The 20,422-nt window shown below is 36.3% G+C and overlaps 1 protein-coding gene across 1 annotated transcript in view; it reads left to right on the forward strand.

Moving 5' to 3' along the window:
• Positions 1 to 20,422, forward strand: part of Dync2h1 (dynein, cytoplasmic 2, heavy chain 1) — a gene marked incomplete in the record, with an annotated part of 251,163 nt that overhangs the window by 82,561 nt on the left and 148,180 nt on the right. The window contains 8 exon segments of the mRNA XM_013511077.1: positions 5,513 to 5,594; positions 7,287 to 7,441; positions 9,088 to 9,225; positions 12,095 to 12,208; positions 12,893 to 13,053; positions 14,055 to 14,178; positions 14,973 to 15,094; positions 18,474 to 18,560. Of these exon segments, the coding sequence (XP_013366531.1) occupies positions 5,513 to 5,594; positions 7,287 to 7,441; positions 9,088 to 9,225; positions 12,095 to 12,208; positions 12,893 to 13,053; positions 14,055 to 14,178; positions 14,973 to 15,094; positions 18,474 to 18,560 (983 nt within the window).

The following is a 20,422-nucleotide window of genomic DNA, read 5'->3' on the forward strand; positions in this document are numbered from 1 at the left end:
TTTTTTTTGGTTTTTCTCCGGTACCGGGAACCGAACTCACAACCTTGCACTTGCCAGGCAGGCGCTTTTGCCACTGAGCTAAATCCCCAGCCCCTTTGGTGTTAGTTTTAAAGTCACCTTAATTGTGGCACTGAACATCTCTCTCCTGTTTGAAAATATCTGGTATCTTTTTTTTCTTATTGATAGGTTGAGTATATAATTTTAGATTGAGAATTGTATTCTTAATTAAGGACCAACCAAATAAGTATCATACTTTAAAATTTTGTGCCTTTAATTTTTTTATCCTATCATAGATTACCCAAAAATTTAAAAAATCATAGCAATAATTTTCCAATTAAATTAAACAATTTTTTTTTTCAATTTATAATTGCCATACTGTTTATTTGGAAGGGAATAAGCTTGAAATGTGAATTCAGCACTGTTTAACTATGAGCCTCTTGTTTTGTTTTATTTCAATAAAGAATAGTTTACAACATTGTCCCTTCAATGATATTCATAAACCCAGCCATTCATTTCACTATTTGTGATAGAAATACAAATGAGTAGCTGTTACGATTCAGAGAAAAGCGTATAATTTGAGATAATAGACAAAACTTTACAGTTGAGACTCTTTTAGTTAGATTTCATTAAGTAGATAAAAGTATTTTAGTTTGAGGAGATGCCAGAAATAGAGGCATTCACTTGTAAGAGATGATTATTGGATGTATAATATCTCTCGCCATTCTATATACTGAAGAGATAGTAGGGAGAAAAAAAACCACAGACCCTGCCCTCATGGAGTTTTACATCTTGTCACAGGGAGGAGAGGGAACGCTTTCTACGTGGAGAGTCAGAACTGAGAGCATGTCTGATGACTTTTAGGCTTGGCAAGAAGTCCCTCACCAGGGGCAGGGTGAGATGGGAAGGGTAGTGGGAGATGTGGTCAGAGAAATAGGAGACTGGGCAGTGTTTTGTAAGCCATTATAAGGATTTTAACTTTTTCTGAGAACTTACTCCTTGAGGCTTTTGAGCAAAAAATGTTTTGACTCATGTTTTAATGAGATCACTCTTGTTGCAAGGTTGAGAGTAGATTAGGAGGCAAGGGTGGAAGCAGTTAAAAAGTGCTGCAGTAGTCCAGCTGAGAGAAAAGGATGATGGTTTGAACAGTAGATTGCTAAATCTCCAGTGGGAGGTGATGGTAGGTGCTTGGATTCTGGATATGTTTTGCAGTGGGACAACAGGATTTTCGGACAGATTGTGATAAAGTATAGGTGAAAAGAAGTCAAGGCTGCATCTAGATGTTTTGACTTCTGTGACCGGAAGGATGGAATGGCCATCAGCTGAGATGAGCATGTTGAGAGGAAAACATGAGGTTTCCAGATTTAGATGTGTAAAATATGGTGTCATACCTCCAAGTCACAAAGTTCAGAGTGTATGGGCCTGGACTTCTGGGAGCAGGTATCAGTGAGCAAACGTATCAGAATGGTCAGATTATGCTGGCACTTAAAGCTGTGAGGATGACTGGGAAGAAGAGAGTGAGTGTCCACCAAAGAGAGCCGTAATCCAAAGACTGAACACTGAGGCATTTCAGCATGAAGAAGTTGGGAGAATGAAGAGAAGGACCCATCAGAAACTCGAGAGGGAGCTGCTAGGGAAATATGAAGACAAGCAAGGCGGGGTAGTATTGTAGAAGCCGAGGGGAGGCATCGTTGCAGAGGAGAAAGGATGTGCTTGCTTGGTGTCTCGGTTACTTTTTTCTCGCTGCTGGGACAAAATACCTGACGCCCACAATTAAGGAAGCAAAGGTTTATTTTGCTTACAGTTTGTGGAGGCTTCAGTCTATACTTGGCAGGTTACAAGGCAGAGTGGCACATGGCAGAGGGCTACAGCTCATGGCGGCAGAACACAGCAAAAACAACAAGCACAAAAGCCAGGAATCGCCACAAGCAGCCTCTTGCTCTCCCTTACATATGCAAACTATCCACCCCAGGGCGGGTGCAGCTCTCACAACCATAATCAATCAAACTCTAAAAGCCTGCCCCATGACCCCATGAGGCTTTGGGGGGGACACACAGACACAATCCATAACACCTGGGCAGCACATACACAGAGGAGAAAGGAATAGTGAAATACGGTATGTGAAAAAGCAGGCGAGGGCTGGAAAGTGATGGAGAGTCGCTGTGGAATTCATTAGTGACTTTGGTAAGGCAGTTGCAGTTAGGAGTGGAAAAAGCCATACTGCAGTACGTGTCAGAAAAGGAGAGGGGAGAGTGGATTTGAGACAGTGAATGTGGGCAACTCTCTTTTGACATTTAAAAATTTCATTCATGTGTTTTATAGTACACAGTAGTTTGGGGGAATGGGTACACACATACAATATGTCTTGATCAGTTTTTATCCCTTTACCCCTTTCCCTGGCAATTTCTCCTAGCATTTGGCCCCCTTCCCCATTTCCAGTCTGTATTTTTGTCTCCTACCTTTATTTTGCTGTTTTATTTGTTAATACTTTAGGTTTTTTATATGGTGCATGTAACCCAGCACTCTCAGAGGCTGGGGCAGGAGGATCATGAATTTGAGCCCAGCCTGGGGAATTTAGTGACTTAGTGAGGAGCCCCCACAAAGAAAAGGCCGGGATGTAACTCAGTTCAGGTCCTGGGTGCAGTCCCCAGTGCTGCTGAAAAAAAAAAGAATTACCTGGATAACTCTTTGGAAGACATTTGCTTACAGGGAAAGAGGAATGGATCAGGAATTGAAGAAAGTAAGTAAAAGATAGATTTTTAAAAGGTAGACAAACTATAGCGTGTTCCTCTGGCATTAGGAATTAGTGGGGAAGCCAAATGTATGTGAGACAGAAGGGATGGGGAAGACGGGTGGAGCAGCACTGTCACTGACTAATGGGTGCACGTGGGTCTAGGGCACAAAGGGGTGACTTAAAGGTTACCCAGAAAGATAACGGGATAACAGTTCACAGGCCTGCAGAGGTGGAAAGCTGCGGCATTGGGAAAGTTCGGATACTCTTTTCTGTTTCCTCAGTGAGGTCAGGAGTAAGATTCTCAGTTTAGAGAAGTGATGACGGAGGTTTTCAAAGCCTGAAGAGATACAAGAAGATATATATACACAATAGTTGTTCGTGAGGGTGAAAGAGTGATCAGGCTGGGGGGAGAGAGTGTGCTAGGTAGGTGGAATCAAAATTCATTCCAGGCGGGTGATCCTAAAGTTCATTCGAGTCCAGTCAGCGTAGCTGTGTGTTTTGCCACCTGTGTGCATTCTTAGGCGCAGACCTGGAGTCAGTGGTGACTCGAACAGGTCCAAGCCTGGAGTTTTGCTACTTGAATATGATACTGCAAGTGAAAGGCAAGGGAGCTGGGAGTAAAAATGTAATTGCTGGGATTTAGCGTGGAATGTAAGTTGAGTGTAAGGTGAGTAGGTAAGTTAGGGTAGAAGGAGGGTGGCTGCCGGTCAAAAGGTGGTGGAATTAATAGTGGCGGTGTGGTTCAGCGGAGTCTGGGGCTTATGGATGCCATGAAGGGGAGGGGGAGCTGGGGAGACAGTGTGATGAGTGGGATGTTCAAGTCATTACGAAAGGGTTTCAGCTATGATTAATGATGAGATGGATCTCAGGATATAACTAAGTCTGAATGGATGACTGCGAGGTGGTAGGCAGGAGGAGAGAAGTCGAAGGAATTGAGTTTAAGGAATGAGGATTGTTGGAAGGATTATCGCTAATGAATATTGATATCACTGAGAAAAAAGATGGAAATTATTTTGGAGACAGTGACAGTGAGACAAGAGTTAAAGTAATTTGAGGAATGAAGAATCATTATTTGGGTAAATGTGTGGAACAGGAGGGTTAATGATTGCTGTGGTTTGATAATACGGAAATTTAATTTGGGGAGTTCAGTGAGGATGGTTTTGGAATAAAGATGAGGGAGAGGAGGACCTGCCTCACCTTGCAGGCCTTGGCTCAGGGCCTGGATGATGTACGGAAGGCTGGGGTGACGGGAATTCATGCGGCTGCTGCGCGGAGCGTGCAGAGCATTGCGTGTGGGAGACGTGATGCAAACCCGGGCCGGCTGATGAAGGAAGCTCTTCAGTGCTGTGACTTACTTTTAATTTTATTGACTAAACAACTGGAAGTGGTCGAAAGTTATTTTGAAAGGGTTCATACAATCCAGGCAATGTTTGATGTAACAATATATGTAATAGATTAGAATGTCAATTAATAAAGTTAATCTATCTATGTAACTTTTTATAAAGTGTCATTTTAATTTCAAAGAAGAGAAAATGGAGGCAAAGGGGAGTGTAGGTCAATCTGGTAGGGAAAGTTTACTAATGTAAAATAGTTAAGGATAGGTTGTTTTAAAGCAGTGAGTTTCCAAAGAAGCAAATTTTTACGACTTAAAAGTGTCAATTTAAAATATTCTCACAGAGGCTGCTCTTTTGTCAGTGAAAGTAGTGGAGAAAGAAACATTCTCTGGCTCAAGAACAATGACACCTTCTGTGCATGTTAAGGGTTCTCTTGGGTTAAATTTTATTTTGTCTGAGAAACTTTAATGAATTGTTTTTTCTTAATTATCTAGATTATTTATATTTTTTTACTATTAACATTAGCAGTTAGTGAATGAAAAGGATGTTGTTTGGCTTAATTATAATTTTTTATTAATTTTTCTCCAGAAAACTTGTTTTCTTTTGTATATTACCATGTAGTATTCCTATGAAGTAATCATATTTTCTTTAATAATAGGCTAGCTGTTTGTAAAACATTATTTGCTTGTTATAGTGGCAAAAACTTAGCTATGGCTAGGAAACAATTTTAGAATACCCAATTATGAAATTATGGACTATCACTTATGAAATTATTTTCATTTAATTTTATTTCTTTTAAAAAGAAATATTTATTTATTCTTTTAAAAAGCTAGGAATCTTTGTTCCCCTGCGGTGCCCTTATTTTGTTCAATGTCAAATGAAACATTTTATTTTTATCAACTGTATGACCTTAAATGATATTTTCTTTTTTTGTTTTTTTTTTGTTTGTTTGTTTTTCTCCGGTACCGGGAACCAAACTCACGACCTTGCGCTTGCCAGGCAGGCACTTTGCCGCTGAGCTAAATCCCCAGCAGCCCCTAAATGATATTTTCTATCCAATCCAAATTATAGTACTCTTCATTTCATATCATCAAATAATTTTAAGTGAGATATTGGAGCTTTTTCATCTGTGCCATTAATTTACAGTCAACAGTTACTAAATGTCAAAGGTCTAGCAAATAATGTCTTTTAAAAATTAATATGCTTTTTTCTCTTAGTCTAGAAAGAAGAAAAGTACAATTGATACTTTTTTTTTTTGTTTTCGAATGTTGTTAACCTTTGATATTGGATACAGTTGAACCTTTTAATACCGATTTGAGTTTTAATTTTTTTTGAATGATGCTGGGGATTAAGCGCAGGTCTTCCTGAGTGATAGGCAGACACTCTTGCACTGAGCTGTACTCGCAACCCAGACTTGAGTTTTAAAAAAATGTTCTGTGTGCTGTAGATACCTGAAATGTTGTTTGGTGAAACAGATGGTGAAGAAAAATTTAGCGGTAAAAAGAGAAAAGAAGAAAAGAAAGATTCAGGTAATATTTTGATGAACTTGATTTTATCTGATTTTTATCGATAACTTCCACTTTTCTAATGTTACAATGGGTAACTATAAGGAGTTAAATTTCCTATACAAACTAACTTTTGAACCCCTCTTTCTTTTTAAACTAATGTGTATGTCATTTAATATAGAATATGATAGAATATCTGTAGTTTGAATTTAAGAAATTAAAATATTATTTTTCTTGCTGGGTGATATTAAAGTCCTAATTATGTTGTTAGAGTCTGTCTAGCAGCCTAAGTTTTTCATATGAGCTAATCACTTTGATGTGTCATAGAACTTATTTCCAATATAGAAAAGTTTTATGTGCTCTTTGAGTGGAGATATATTTTCTTAACTGTAATATTCTCATTATTTTTTCCATTTTCAAGTTAATTTTGAAGGTGCTATTTATATTTCTTTATAGCGTTGCTTGTTTTATGTATCTAACCATCTAATCGTCAAATTTTTCTTAACCTTGTTTTATACTGAGCATACTAGTGATGACTTGTCGGCTCATAGGCTATGAATAACAGGACGTATACATAAACGTAAAGCTCTGACATAGCGAGATAAGTGATGGTAGACGTTTATATGAAGTGGATTTGAGAGTGAAACTTTGAACTGGCAGACGATATAGGAAATAGAAAGTCCACAGACAGGCAGGTTGGGAAAGGCCCTGGGGTCGGAACAAGTAGCGTGGGAAAGGCTTGGAGTAGTGCAGGCCTTCCTAAGGGGCTGTAGATGACGTAAAGGGCTAACGTGTAGAGTGCGTACATGGTGGAATACTGAGTGGAGAGGGAAGGATTGCCAGAGTCAGGTAGTATTGAGTCTCCCACGTTTTGTTGAGTTTGGATCCTGACGCGTAGGTGACCTGAAGTCATTGGGGGATTTTAATAGGCGAAATGTAACCAGAGAGAATCTTCTTTACAAACAGCAATCTGTGGCTCCACCCTTTTCGTCAGTTATTGCAAAGTAGACTGGTTTAGGGAGAGACTGGAGACAGTTAGACCATTTTACAAGTCCACTGCTGGAATCTAGGAGAGATGTGAGGAAGGCCTGAATCCAAGCACAGACAGTGGAGAGGAAAGAGGGCGTGGGGGCATGAGAAGGTCATTGAAACGGGACCGAGTGGTGCAGTGGCCGTGGCACACAAGTACAAAGGCAGCGTCGGGGGTGCCCCGGAGAGTTCGATTAGGAGTTGATTTCATTCATTGCGCAGGTCGTAGAACAAAATTGAGCTAGTGAGAAGTACTGCGTTTGATTACAGATACAGTGAGTCTAAGGTGAACTTTAACTTTTTGGTTTTGGAAATTTTGTTTTCCTTTGTATCAGATTGGTGTGCATAGGTATTATTTGGTTTGGTATCTCTTACTTATTTGAACACTTTTTGATTGCATGTGTTATGTGGTCTCAATTTATGTTATTACAACATATAAATCCTTGTTGCAGCAATAAAAGTGTTCAGGAGAAATGTAAACAGTGGAGAGATAAAGATCAGTGAAATTAGATATTAGCAAATTCTTAAGGAAGCTAGGAGCTATGAATAGATGCTTAGGAATGCTTAGGAATTTTAAAGCAAAGATGTAATTACAACGGAAACAGCTAATATGAAATATATGTAAGATTATTTTTCTAATTCTTAATATATCATGCATATGTTATTTTTATTTTCTATTTTTTTTAGTTGATCCTGACTTTCTAAAGTCATTTTTGTTAATCCACGAGTCTTGCAAAGCATATGGTGCTACACCAAGCCGGTACATGACCTTTCTACAGGTGTATTCTGCCATTAGTAGCAGCAAGAAAAATGAACTATTAAAAAGACAAAGTCATTTGCAGGTACGATATTGGTAATCTTGGATGATTATAGCTTCACTATTATTTTAATTTTTAAATTATTTTATCTTGATTTATTTTATTTATTGGAAAGAAGGACTACGTAAATCACACAGTTGTGCTAACAGTGGTCTATATTTAATATAAGTACATAATGTACCGTATTAAAAGCTTTGCCAAACAATTCTGCTGCCCTACCTATACTGTCCAGTAGATTATTGTAGTGGTTTGTATTTTTAAAATTCAATAATTACTATGTCCTTTACTGGATAGTATTTATGTGCTTTGGATAGCTCATATTCTTAAGAATTTTTTTCATACACAAGCATGTTTAGAAATTGAGAAACCCTTGTAACGGTTATTAGAAAACATAATTGTCAGGCATGGTGACGCATGTCTGCAATCTCAGTACTCTGGGAAGCTGAGGCATGAGCACTGCAAGTTTGAGCCCAGCCTGGGTAATTTAGTGATTTAAAGGGATCCTGTCTCTTTAAAAAGAGGTATAATCTTAGACGTTATAAAATTGAAAATATATCTTAAAATAAATTTATAATTGGTTATTATATCTGAGGTTAAAATTATATTTTGTGAAGTAATGCTCGTATCCACGTCACTTCCCTTAATGGCTTCTGAGCAGTTTTTCCTACATTTCTCTAAATATGATGCTCTAATGTGTGATATTAGAATGCCAGCCTCTGACACTGTTAGCATTTCCTTCCCGAAGTTCTAGCTGCTCTTTGTTAGGATAATAAAGTGGAATCCCTCCTAATTGACATAATTATCTTTATCTTTGTCTCTATGATTCGCTTTCCTTTATTTTAAACTGCTAACTACACATCAGTTTGGGAGGATTAATTTCCTGATTTAATTCTTGACGGTGTTTTGGGTAAATTATTTAAACTTGCTGAGTTTTAGCTTAATTGAGTTAATCGTAGTTGTATATGTGAGTATGTTAGGTGCAATTCATATGTGAAGAACGTCAGTTGAAACCTGTCTTTTATGTTAGGTACTCAGTACATATTTGTTACATCGCTTTCAAACCATGCGGATTCTTTGTCCAAATCTTCTGATTTGTTAAGTGACAAAGATCTGTCTTATACTGCATAAGAGAAGGAATTTTTTTCTATCTGTTCCTTGGATTAATCCTGGGAAATGTGACAAGGTACTGTGATAGGCAGGTCAGGGCCACCAACATGCCCACCCAAAGAGATGAAGCCAATTTTGAAGGTTACTCTGTCAGACGCATACGTGAGGTGGAAACAAATCAAGACATGTACACTGTAAATGAGGGACCCTCACTAAGAGTCTAAATGAGTCTTTCCCTCCATAAGGCTAAAATCTGAAGAAGTTTTTCTGAGCTTTTCTTTGTTTTCTATTTTCTCTCCCATCCAACACAATGAATAAACAGCGTTTAGTCCAGTGGTTAAGCTATCAGTTATATGTTAAATATCTGTTGAGTCCTTTATTACATCTTAAAGGGTATAAAGTTTAATAAAGTATTATAATTAGCAACAAAAACCCTTATGTCTACTTGCTTCTGTTTTGTAGGTACCTGATTATGTTTGCTTGATTCTTTCTTAAAAGGCTTCATTTACTGGGTGTCTATAGAGTTACCTTTTTATATCGTCAATCAATATTTTTTGATGTAGGCTGGCGTATCCAAACTAAATGAAGCTAAAGCTCTTGTGGATGAACTGAACAGAAGAGCAGGAGAACAAAGTATATTACTTAAAACTAAGCAAGACGAAGCAGATGCTGCCCTTCAGGAGATCACAGTATCAATGCAGGTAATGTTTAATGTTTACAATGAGTGCAAAAATACAAAAAAAAGCATTTATGTCTAGTCAATCAGTATAAAAAAATAACATGTTTATTTATATGGATTTTTAAAAATATTGCCCATCCATACTGGGTCAGATTGACAGTATTGTATATTTGAACTGTTGTGGAAGAGCATGGTGACTTTTCACACTATTAAGAATCATAATTTAGGGGCTGGGGATTTAGCTCAGTGGCACAGCGCCTGCCTGGCAAGCGGGACGTCGTGAGTTCGATTCCCGGTACTGGAAAAAACCAAAAAAAAAAAAAATCATAATTTAATCCTCTCAGTTGACCACATGCTTATTTATCTAAGTTCTTTTCATATTTTAAATTGGTACATATCTGTCTGTAACTGATGTTATTTATGTTCTTTTTTTTTTTTTTTGGCTTTTTTCTGGTACCGGGAATCAAACTTATGACGTTGTGCTTGCCAGGCAGATGCTGTGCCGCTGAGCTAAATCCTTAGCCCCTTTATTTATGTTCTGACAGTAGAGTTGTTACTTCTTTTTCTTTTTCTTAAAATTCTCTTCACTTTTGGAAAATTTCCATTTTTAATATTCTTAAGATTTATAAAATAAATCCTTTATTGTTACATTAAAAATTTTAATAATATTTTAGTTATATGCCCTTTTAGTGATTAACTTTTTTGTGTGTGATGCTAGGATCAGACACAGGGCCTCATACATATTAGGGAAGAGCTCTACCACTGAGCTACTTCTCCACCCTAGCCATTACTTTTCCTTCATTAAAGATTTTCAAAGGAGATTTCAAGTTCTCCCTTTGTTTAGGTATTCTTTTGTGTTTACATGCTCTCTCAGGATACTTTTGTCCATTATCATACTTGGTGTATTATCAATCACCGATATATAAATATTACCAAATCTATCTTTTTCTTCCTTTAGACCAAACCCCTTCTGTTCATTTATTTAATTTTTGTTTATTTATTTATTTATTTATTTATTGAGACAGGGTCTCCTTGTGTAGCTTAGGCTGGCCTTGTCTGTGTAACCCAGGCTAGCGTTGAACTAGTATGAAGTGGTGGTAAACGTGTTGGACATTTGGGACTCTCATAATTGCTAGAGGAAATGCAAAATGGTAGCCTCTTCTCTGAATTCCGGCACTTTTCATAAAGTTAAGCAAAAATTTCTCATGTAACCCAGAATTCCACTTCTAGGTTGTTGGCTAAGAGGAATAAAAATATGTAACAAATCTCAGAGGCTTAAAGTACAAAAATCAGACACAAAAGCCTGTGTACTATCTAATTTCCTTTGTGTGGAATTATAGAAGCACCTAGAATGCAATGTTAGAAATCAGAGAAGTGGATATTTGACCTGTAATATAGAAATTGTACATTCAGTTTTCACACTGTAAAAGTTTAGCATTTTTTCTTAAGACTTTTTGGGCCATATTAGTATAAATATTTAAAGTAGCCAGTGATTTTTATTGTTAAGAAAATCTATTATTTACCTTCCAAAAGGTAAGAAATAATATGAAATATGAAATATGAAAAAAGGTGACCATGAAAGACTGCAATGCTTGACAGTTGTGTGTTCATAAAGGGAGAATATTCAGTACTCCGTATACCCAGTACAGTGTCAGACTGTGCTACTGTTTTCTCTGAGTTGTTTGAAGAAGTATTCCTAAGACAATAGCTAATTGTATTGTCTAGCAGAGACCCAGAAAAAGTGTAACTGTACATCTCATAAGTTAATAATTTTGCTTAATTATAAATATCAGATATGTCTGTTAGGTATTTTCTCAAAAATACTGCCTGGAAAAACAGCCTGAATACCAAACTGCAACCTCTAAAGCTTGTAATTTTGTTTGTTGCAAAAGAAAAATACAGAGTAAATGCTATTGAAAACTCAAAATGCATATAACTTCTATTTGGAAAAGGAGGGTAATGAAAGGGACACATGAGCTAGGCCTTAAAGAAATGTGGATGTGGAGAAGATAACTTTTTCATTCGAGGAGTGGAAACAGAGGAACAGGTAGAAATGCTGCTGAAATGTAGAAGAGCTCCAAGTGAGCTGATATGCGAGGCATCTGAGGTAAGAATAAGGTATAAGGAAGAGTTTGTTAGATCAGTGATTGACTTTAGAGGCAGATTGGAAGCATCAGGTTTAAACCTTTATGTGCCTGGACTGCATGCAGATCTAGCATATCAATATCTTTGTTAGTAGGACTGTAAATTCCCTGAGAGATGACCACCTGGTTGAAGGTTTCAATTAGCATAAATAAACAAAAAATACATTTGTACCATTCAAATATTTTCATATATGTGGGATCTAACATTTGACCTTTCACTCAGGAGTAAAGGGGTCATATGATGTTAATAAATACTTCAGTGTTCTTTGACTCTTCACTCATTTTTCCTAGATATTTGTCAACACATAATTAATGTGTCATGATGTCAGTTAATTTATATTTAGAGTCAAAGTATAGAAACAGACTTCTAATATCAAGTAGTCTGTAAAAGTTTTAGTCTTTATTATATTTGAATAATAAATTTTATTATTTATGGATTCAAGACATATGTATGTTATTATAATCATTTAAAGAAGTATACATTTTTGACTTGTCTAAATTTTTTATAGCATTTTGCTTTGATAAGTGGACAAAATTAAAACAAAAGCATAAAATCCTTTCTGATTAAGTAGAGTAAAATGTATCATTGGTTTCTAGTACAGTACTTTAAAAGCTCTTCTGTCATAGGTTCAAAATTTATATAGAAAAATTTTAATAGAAAGTGTTACTTTAACATATTTTTGGTATGATTCTTTTAAATAGTAAATGAATGAAAATTGTTAAAATTCCACTTAAATATTCCTATAGGATGCTAGTGAGCAAAAGACAGAACTTGAAAGATTGAAGCATAAAATAGCAGAAGAAGTTGATAAAATTGAAGAAAGAAAAAATAAAATTGATGATGAGTTAAAAGAAGTACAGGTAAGTTGAAAAAACACATACTAAGATCCATTTATTGTTTTGACTCCCAGTTCAATATAGGAGGTTAAGCATTATTTGTAGCTCAAGTTACTTCCTTACAGTATTATCAAAAGGTGAGTTTCAACCAGAATATTACATATAAAGAGAAAAGCAAGAAAGAAAACCTGCTGGGAAAGAAAGTTAATTAACTGATGGTAATTGAAAATACTGTTTTCTGTGATCCTTGTTATTTGATTGGAGAGGGAGAAATGTATTCTAGATAAATAAAGACAAACCATTAAGCCTTTTTTTTCAGACTTCTCTGAAATTTCCTTCTAGTGGTAGAATGTAAAGACCTCTTAAGGGCGGCACATTGAGCCAGGCGTGGGGGCACCCGTCTGTAATCCCAGCACTTGGGAGGCTGAGGCAGAATCACCAGGAGTTCGAGGCCAGCTGGAACTCCAAACCGAGACCCTGTCTCCAAGAAAGAAAAAAAAGTGCAAATGATCTCAAGACAAATTAGATTCTTGTGTTGCAGTTTTAGTCTCAGGAAGGCTTGCTTGCTCAGTCTGAGCGTTTTGATATTTGAAGACAGAATATTACTGAGTACAGTTATTTGAATAAAATGACACTATTAGGTTATTTATAGTTGCTGATTTTTAAAACCACATAGCTTGAAAGTGAAGTGACCTTTTTCTGTTTCAGCCTCTAGTTAGTGAAGCTAAACTTGCAGTTGGAAACATTAAGCCAGAGTCTCTCTCGGAGATCCGCTCCCTGCGCATGCCGCCCGACGTGATCCGAGACATTCTGGAGGGAGTCTTAAGGTTGATGGGCATTTTTGATACTTCCTGGGTGAGCATGAAAAGGTAAGTTTTTGAATTTGTGAAGAATGTTTCCTCAGCAAAATCACACCCTCTTTTATAGTTTTCAATATTTGTCTTATTGGTATTTCTCCAACTGACCCCTATCTAAGTACATAGTTACACATGTTGCCCTGAAATGTCAAGGTATTCTTCATAATCATGTGTGAAGATACGTGTCATTGTTTTCCTAAGTGATTGTTAAGCGTGTCAAAGGAGGGAAGGAATGCCTTAGAATCTTTCAGAATGTCTCATTCAATTTCATAATTCATCTGCTTTTTTCATAGTAAGAATATGCTGCTTTTACTGTTAAAATATAGTCACTACTCTCCCTACAGTCTTGTGCTTTTGAAGGTGAACTGGGAAGAAAGGGGAAGGAAGGAAAGAGATGCGGAGAGCAAGGAGGGAGGGGGAAGGAGGAAAAGAGGGGACAGATAGAGGTGGAGAGAGACAGAGAGAGAGAAATGAGCAAGCCATGAATAACAGGAGAATGTAAACTAAAAAACCATGCACGTCAGCGAACAGAGACGTCGGCTGCAGGCTTCTCATCGTGCTGTTGGGTTACGCTCTGTGGTGATGTTAAGTTCTATGTTGGGATTTAGGTTGATAGTAAAGAAATTCTTAAAAGATCTGCTGACAGGAGAGGAGACTTAGGGTGAGGAAATACTTTAAACACCTTAGAAAAGAGTCAGAGTGTTCCCTCATATCCGAGACCATGTGAGTACACAGCGGTTCACAAGTGAGGATGGGCGTGAAACAGCGCCGGTTCTAACATCTCACTTGTTCTATATTCGCAGAATGCTATTGGATTAGATTGTTGTGTCTTTCTACAGTTTTCTTTCTTGTCTATAAAAAGGATAGCTATTAGAAACTTAAATTTTTCTACTCTTTTTTTGTTAATTAATGTAGTTATATTAAAAGTATTACATCAATTTGTTAAATCGATTTTTTTCAAAAAATATTAATTTTTATTTGCCCTCCTTTGAATTACTATGTTTTATTTTTAGTTTCCTTGCTAAAAGAGGTGTGAGAGAAGACATCGCAACCTTTGATGCACGAAATATTCCAAAGGAAATAAGAGAGAGTGTTGAACAACTTCTTTTTAAAAATAAAGGCTCTTTTGATCCAAAGGTAATTTTTAGCAGTTATACCATAAATTTCTTTTTCTATACTATGTAATATTCTGCTTGTTAGTATCTGATGCCTAGTCAATTTATCAGTTATTAAAAATCACTTAAAGTTACAAAAAGCCCTTTAGGTTTTATAGTTGGAAAACATTCAGTAGCAGAATGAGGTAAACTAGAATCCAGGTAGCAGAAGGTGTTTTATTATTGTGTTATTTTTGAATTTTAGGATCTTCTGTCAATGTTAAATCCCTAAGTAATCATTTTTTAAACATCCAACTTTTTTTTCTTGGGTACTTGTCATAAAATAACAGATATGCAAATATCGGTGTTGAGATAGTTGTATCAAATTTTAGTATACCATTTTAAATTCCATGATTTTGGTATTTTTAGAACATTTATTCAGTGTTTTATATGTTGTCTTTGAAACCAATAACAGTGATTTCATAGTTGCTCTTACCTAGTAAAACTGTGTTGCATGTACAGAAAAGAAAGAATTGCTTCTTGGACATTGTCATGGGCGGCAGTATTCATGATAACTGGGAGTAATGGAATCATTGTGGTAAAGCATCTCTATGCTAAAAATGCTGTGTGGTTCCAAAGATTCATTTTTAAGCTAAAAGTAAGAGTTCATGTATGTTTCTCTTGATCAGAATAGTAGTTCACCATATTTTTATTTTAGTTATCAACTAAAAAGTTTATTATTTGCATTATGTTCTCTAGTAAATGCCCAAATGAAGTGTATTTAACTTTGCCCTTCTTTGAAATTAAGTCGGGAGTAATTTCTTTTGAAATTTGTAGAATGCAAAGCGTGCCAGTACCGCAGCTGCACCTCTGGCTGCCTGGGTTAAAGCCAATGTGCAGTACTCCCATGTCTTGGAACGAATTCAGCCTTTGGAAACTGAACAGGCGGGATTAGAATCGTAAGTGAAATACAAAACATAAACAGCTCTAATACTTATTTTTTATCAGTATGATGAGTTTGTTGTATTATTAGCACCGTACAGTATTTCTTTTCTCTATTTAAAAGATAACTGCCACTATTAAAACTTAAATTGTTATAAATTAAAAATTAAACATATGCAAGAATGAAAGGAATGACCAGGAGATGAGTGACACGGCTGGTTTATTTATTCCTCTATAATTACGTTGTCGGAAGGGTAAGTTGGTAAAGACAAAGTTTTATAAGGAAAAATAGTAAAACACAAAAAGAAGGTTTTGGAATTTAAGGCTTTTATATTTATTGTTACCATCAGGTTTTAGAAGTGTTTAGGGTATATTTTCCAAAATGGTGTCTGGGTAGGCAGGAAGATATATCATTTGCTATTGAAGTTAAAGATCCGGTTTGTTAGTACAAGCTTTTTTTATCACTGTAGCTTTGAAATACAACTCACAACAGCTAAATCTTGGTGCAGCCTCCAGGGCCGTCAGCAGATGAACGGTTAAAGAAAATGTGGTATTTAAACACAGTGGAGTACTGCTCTGTCGTAAAGAAGGGTAAACTTGAGTTATTTGTAGGAAAATGGGTGCACCTTGAGACCATAATGTTAAGTGAAATAAATCAGACTCATAGGCTTAACTATCATATGATTTCTCTTATATGAGAAACCCAAAATGTGAGTAAACTAAAAGCAAAATAAAAGATAGTACAAAACAAGGAGAGATTTTCTGTGAAAAAGGGAAGTAGAGCAAGCTAGAGAGAGAGGAAAGAAAGGGGCAGTGAAGAGGATGAAAAAGGATGAAGATGTAGTATGTGTCTCTCCCCACGAGGAGTGTAATCATTATCTATTGCGAACATGTACTAATAAAAATTAAAAACAATTTAAGAAGATCCAGTTCTGTGGGGTGTGGTAGGCAGTTCAAGCCTGTGATCAGCTGCTCAGGAGCTAAGGCAGGAGGATGGAAAATTTAAGCCCAGCCTGGGCAGCTTAGCAAGACCTGTCTCAAAATAAAATAAAAACAAGGGCCAGGGACATAGCTCAACGACAGAGCGCCCCTGGGTTCAATCCCTAGTACCACAAAAGAAAAAAAAAAGCAAAACCCAAAAAAATCTACGAAAGAGGTTATGTTCTTGAGTGTGCAGTTTTTGCCCTTTCTCTGAAGACCCTTCAGGTACATTTGGGTAGAGAGTTCTGTCATTTTTATTTGTCTTAGAGCCTTCGTCCTCCTGGGCTGACATGAATTAGTTCTTTCGTCATTCTCTTCTGATCTGGATCAGTTCTTCCTTGGGCCTACCGCCTACAGTTGTTATCCAGAGACTTCTCTTCGCCATTGTTCTGAAGAACACCTTCTCCTCTTTCCTGTATCGTATGCTTTTATTCTGAATTCTTATTTTTCTTAGATTAGTTCCTGTTATTCTGGAGTACATCCTCCACAGCAGCTTCCTAAGAAAGAGTAAGGGATGGACAATATTTTGAGATCTTGCATATCTAATACTATAGTTGAGAAATTTATGTGCCAGTTCTGGGATAGTTCATTACATTATTCCTTGGACGTTTTCTTTCTCTACTTCTGTATCATTTGGGGTACTTTTGGCTATGGTTTAGTAAAATCACCCCTCAAAATGGCTTTAAAAAATTAAGCATTATTATAAATAGCGAGTCCCACAACGGGTTGTTTCCAGGGTGGTTAATAATATCCACCCATAATAATATCAAGGACATAAGTTCTTCCTCCTGTTTTGACATTCTCAATTTATTTGCAAGTTAACAGTCCCTTTGGACACAGGTGGTTGCTAAAGTTCTTTTCAGACAAGATGATACAGGGTTGAAACAAAGATTGTTTCTTTCTTGCGAAGCATTTTTAAAAGGAAGTGCATCTTTTTAAGAACAACGAAATCTTTCCAAGACTTCTCCCGCCTTCATTTTCTTCTATCTGTCGTGATCAGGTGGATCAGTGTGTACCCAGACTGCCCGAGGGGTGGGCGCACTGGAGCAAATCTGAGGCTCTGTCGGTACCCTGGAGTGAGATCTTGGCTCCGGGTAGGCAGATGGAAGGATTGGCTTCATTTTTTTCATACATTCATATTAATCTTTTGTTAGAATACTTGGACCAATCTTCTAAAATGTTTTTATATCTGCTCCAATAATTTCAGGGTTCTGCTAGCTTGTGCAAGATAGAAAAAGCCATCCCTTCTGGGAAGAAATGTTTCCCGTGTGCAGGGCAGTAACAGCCAGTAATGCACACAGCGGACCTATTTTCCATGTTGTCTGTCTTAAATTTGCAACTGTATCTTCCTACCACTGTATTATTCTATTTTTGTTAAAGTTCTGTTTTCCAAAGTTCTGTTTTCTTTGGATTTTGTTTCTTTTTAAGCAAACTAAATTCATCTTACTTCTCATATGAAATATCTTCTTCGTCTCTCTCAGAATATTATGGGATTCAAACACTATATTTTTGCTCCTGGCTTTAATAATTCATTGTGTATTTCTGTCCATGCTTTCGTGACATTCTGAGTTTCGGCTGGTGGGCATTAATTATGAAGTACTGGAAGTCTGACTGGAAGCTCTCCGTGTGAGGTTTAGGCCCATTGGCTGTTGAACTTCGATGCAGTTGGCCAAGTAAAGCCTGGTCATTTGATGGCAACCCTTCTGTATTTTGGGGTATGTTTTAGAGAGGGGCATCATCCGTTTGCTCTAAAAGAATCCCCGTATCTTCTGTGTAGGATGTGGCAGAGGTGGGTGGAGTTGGGTGGGGAGTAAGGTGCGCCTGCTGCATTCTGGGTTGGCCTAAGAGCAAAGTCTGATTCCAATGGGGCAGGGCGTTTGGAGTCAAACACTTTGTAATCTCAACTGTTAAACAGGTCTTTGTCTTTGACTTTATTGTTACCTTCAGAGATACCTGTTTACGTTTTCTGAGCATTTCAGAATGCTTTTAGCACCTTTTCCTGCAGGGGCATTTGGCTTTTGGCTTTTTGTGTTCTGGTATGTTGGTTATTACTTTTCAAAATTTTATTGAAATGTTTACTTTGGTATATGTTTATCTTTTGTCCTCGCATGCCTTTCATGTCCTTGGTTCGGCAGGGTTTTGGAAAGGAAAGAGTGTAAGAGAATAAGTGAATATGTCTAGACTGCCATTTTTATCCAGAAGTCTACATGCACAAATTTTTAAAAACGTGGATTCCTAGAAGTGTCGTGGTTCGGTCAAAGGACGCACTTAATTTTGACATTGATTCTCAAATTACATCTGAAGCAAAAGTGTTACAGTTTTGAACCACTAGTAGTGATGTCATTGTCATGTATTTAGTGCAAGATTATATTTTTAAAAATAGAACGACTTTTATAACACTAAATTATGTCTTAGGAATTTGAAGAAAACGGAAGATAGAAAAAGGAAACTTGAAGAGCTTCTTAATTCTGTTGGTCAAAAGGTTTCTGAACTTAAAGAGAAGTAAGTTAAATTTGAAATGTAACTTTGATATTTGAAACATATACCCCAACTGATTAATTGTGAAAATCTTAGTTGTAATTACTATTTTACTTTTTGTGATATATCATTCTAAATTTTGGAAGCATATAGAATCATATAGAAAGTACTACTTTGTAAATAAAGTTTTTGGTAAGAATAGAAATCTTTTTTCTCCACCTGTAGGCCGTTGGTACATACATTCCCAAAGGCCAGTGAGAAAACTGAGCAAGAGGAGTTGAATACGATGAGTTAATGCTGGGAGAGATAATATTTGAGTTTCTACTTTCTTTTGATTTTGATTTTAACATGTTATTGTGGACTCCTTTTATATTAGGTGATGCTGTTGCCATTTATTCTGTAATCTTCCCAAGGGCATATTTGATTTTGAAAAATTTCTCTACTTTTAAATTGTTTTGCTGCACAGTGCTGAAAATTTTTTTTCATGCAAATATACTCAAGTTCAAGAATAACTTATGAAGGTGATTAGTATTACAGTCTTTCATATACCTTCGGGTCCCTGTGATAACTGTTTATTATAGGATAAATACATTGCTAGGGGAATTGTTATTAGTGTGGAAACATTTTCTATGAAATTATGAAAAGTTGAAAAGCTGAAGAATATGAGATTAAATGTAATTAAATGTAATATATATGTTATGATTTGTTTCAGTTTTATGAGACATTTCCATGAGCTACAAATTTTTCTTTTTTCTTTCTTTTTTTTTGCGGTACCAGGTATCGAACTTGGCACTTGCCAGGCAGGCGCTGTGCCCCTGAGCTATATCCCTGGCCCTACAAATTTTTTTGAAGTGATATATTTCCTTTGTGTTATGGAGGAGAGAATTATTGTATCAAGAAGGAAATTTATCAGATTAACAGTATGATTTTCTTTCCCTCTAATTTCAGTTTCTCTTTCATTCATATATGTGTGTGTGTCTTTTTTCTGTAAACATTCATCTATGAATATACACACATATATACATATATACATTTAAGTATATAGATACACACATATATGTATGTGTATATATGTATGTTTTCATCTATAGAGAAATATTTATAAGGAAAAAAGCAAACCTAATGAAAGCAAAGACCCTAATCCTGTAACTCTAGTATTTTTAATATTCCTGAACAGTTTTTATGTTAGAAGTATAGGAAAGAAATCGCAACATTTTTATCAGATTTTATCAGATTTAGATTTTTATCATTTTTATCAGATTTAGTTTTTTTTTTTTGTTTTGTTTTTTCTCCGGTACCGGGAACCGAACTCACGACCTTGTGCTTGCCAGGCAGGCGCTTTTGCCGCTGAGCTAAATCCCCAGCCCCAGATTTAGATTTTATCGGATGAGTATAAAGGAAATAAATATATTATGTTTTATGTTATATGCTTTTATCAGATTTAGATTTTATCGGATGAGTATAAAGGAAATAAATATATTATGTTTTATGTTATATGCTTGTAGGTAATGCTTAATATTTAGCTAATTTTCAAATATTTATTGACCCATTAGTGTGCGGTCCCCATGTTTCAATTTTATTTGTTGGTTCACTTTCTGCGTCAGATGTGTTGTTCTATTTTGCATATTAGGAATGTTTACAACACAGAGTTTATTTTCTCTAAAGTTTAGCAGCTGGTAAATGACTAAGCCGGCATTAAACTCTAGATTTGTCTAGCTCCATAAAGTCCCTCTTCTTAACTACACTGTGTGTAGTAGTTAGAAAAATTACTACAGTAGTTTACAATGTTTTGAAATGATTGTACAAAAACCTTTGGAATTACCTTCTACGCATAATGGAGTGGCATTTTCCGTTCCATGTCGTTATAAAGAATGAGTAATGCTGGT

This window comes from Chinchilla lanigera, unplaced genomic scaffold (assembly GCF_000276665.1).
Source record: "Chinchilla lanigera isolate Chin_1 unplaced genomic scaffold, ChiLan1.0 scaffold00011, whole genome shotgun sequence".
Taxonomy (NCBI): Eukaryota; Metazoa; Chordata; class Mammalia; order Rodentia; family Chinchillidae; genus Chinchilla; species Chinchilla lanigera.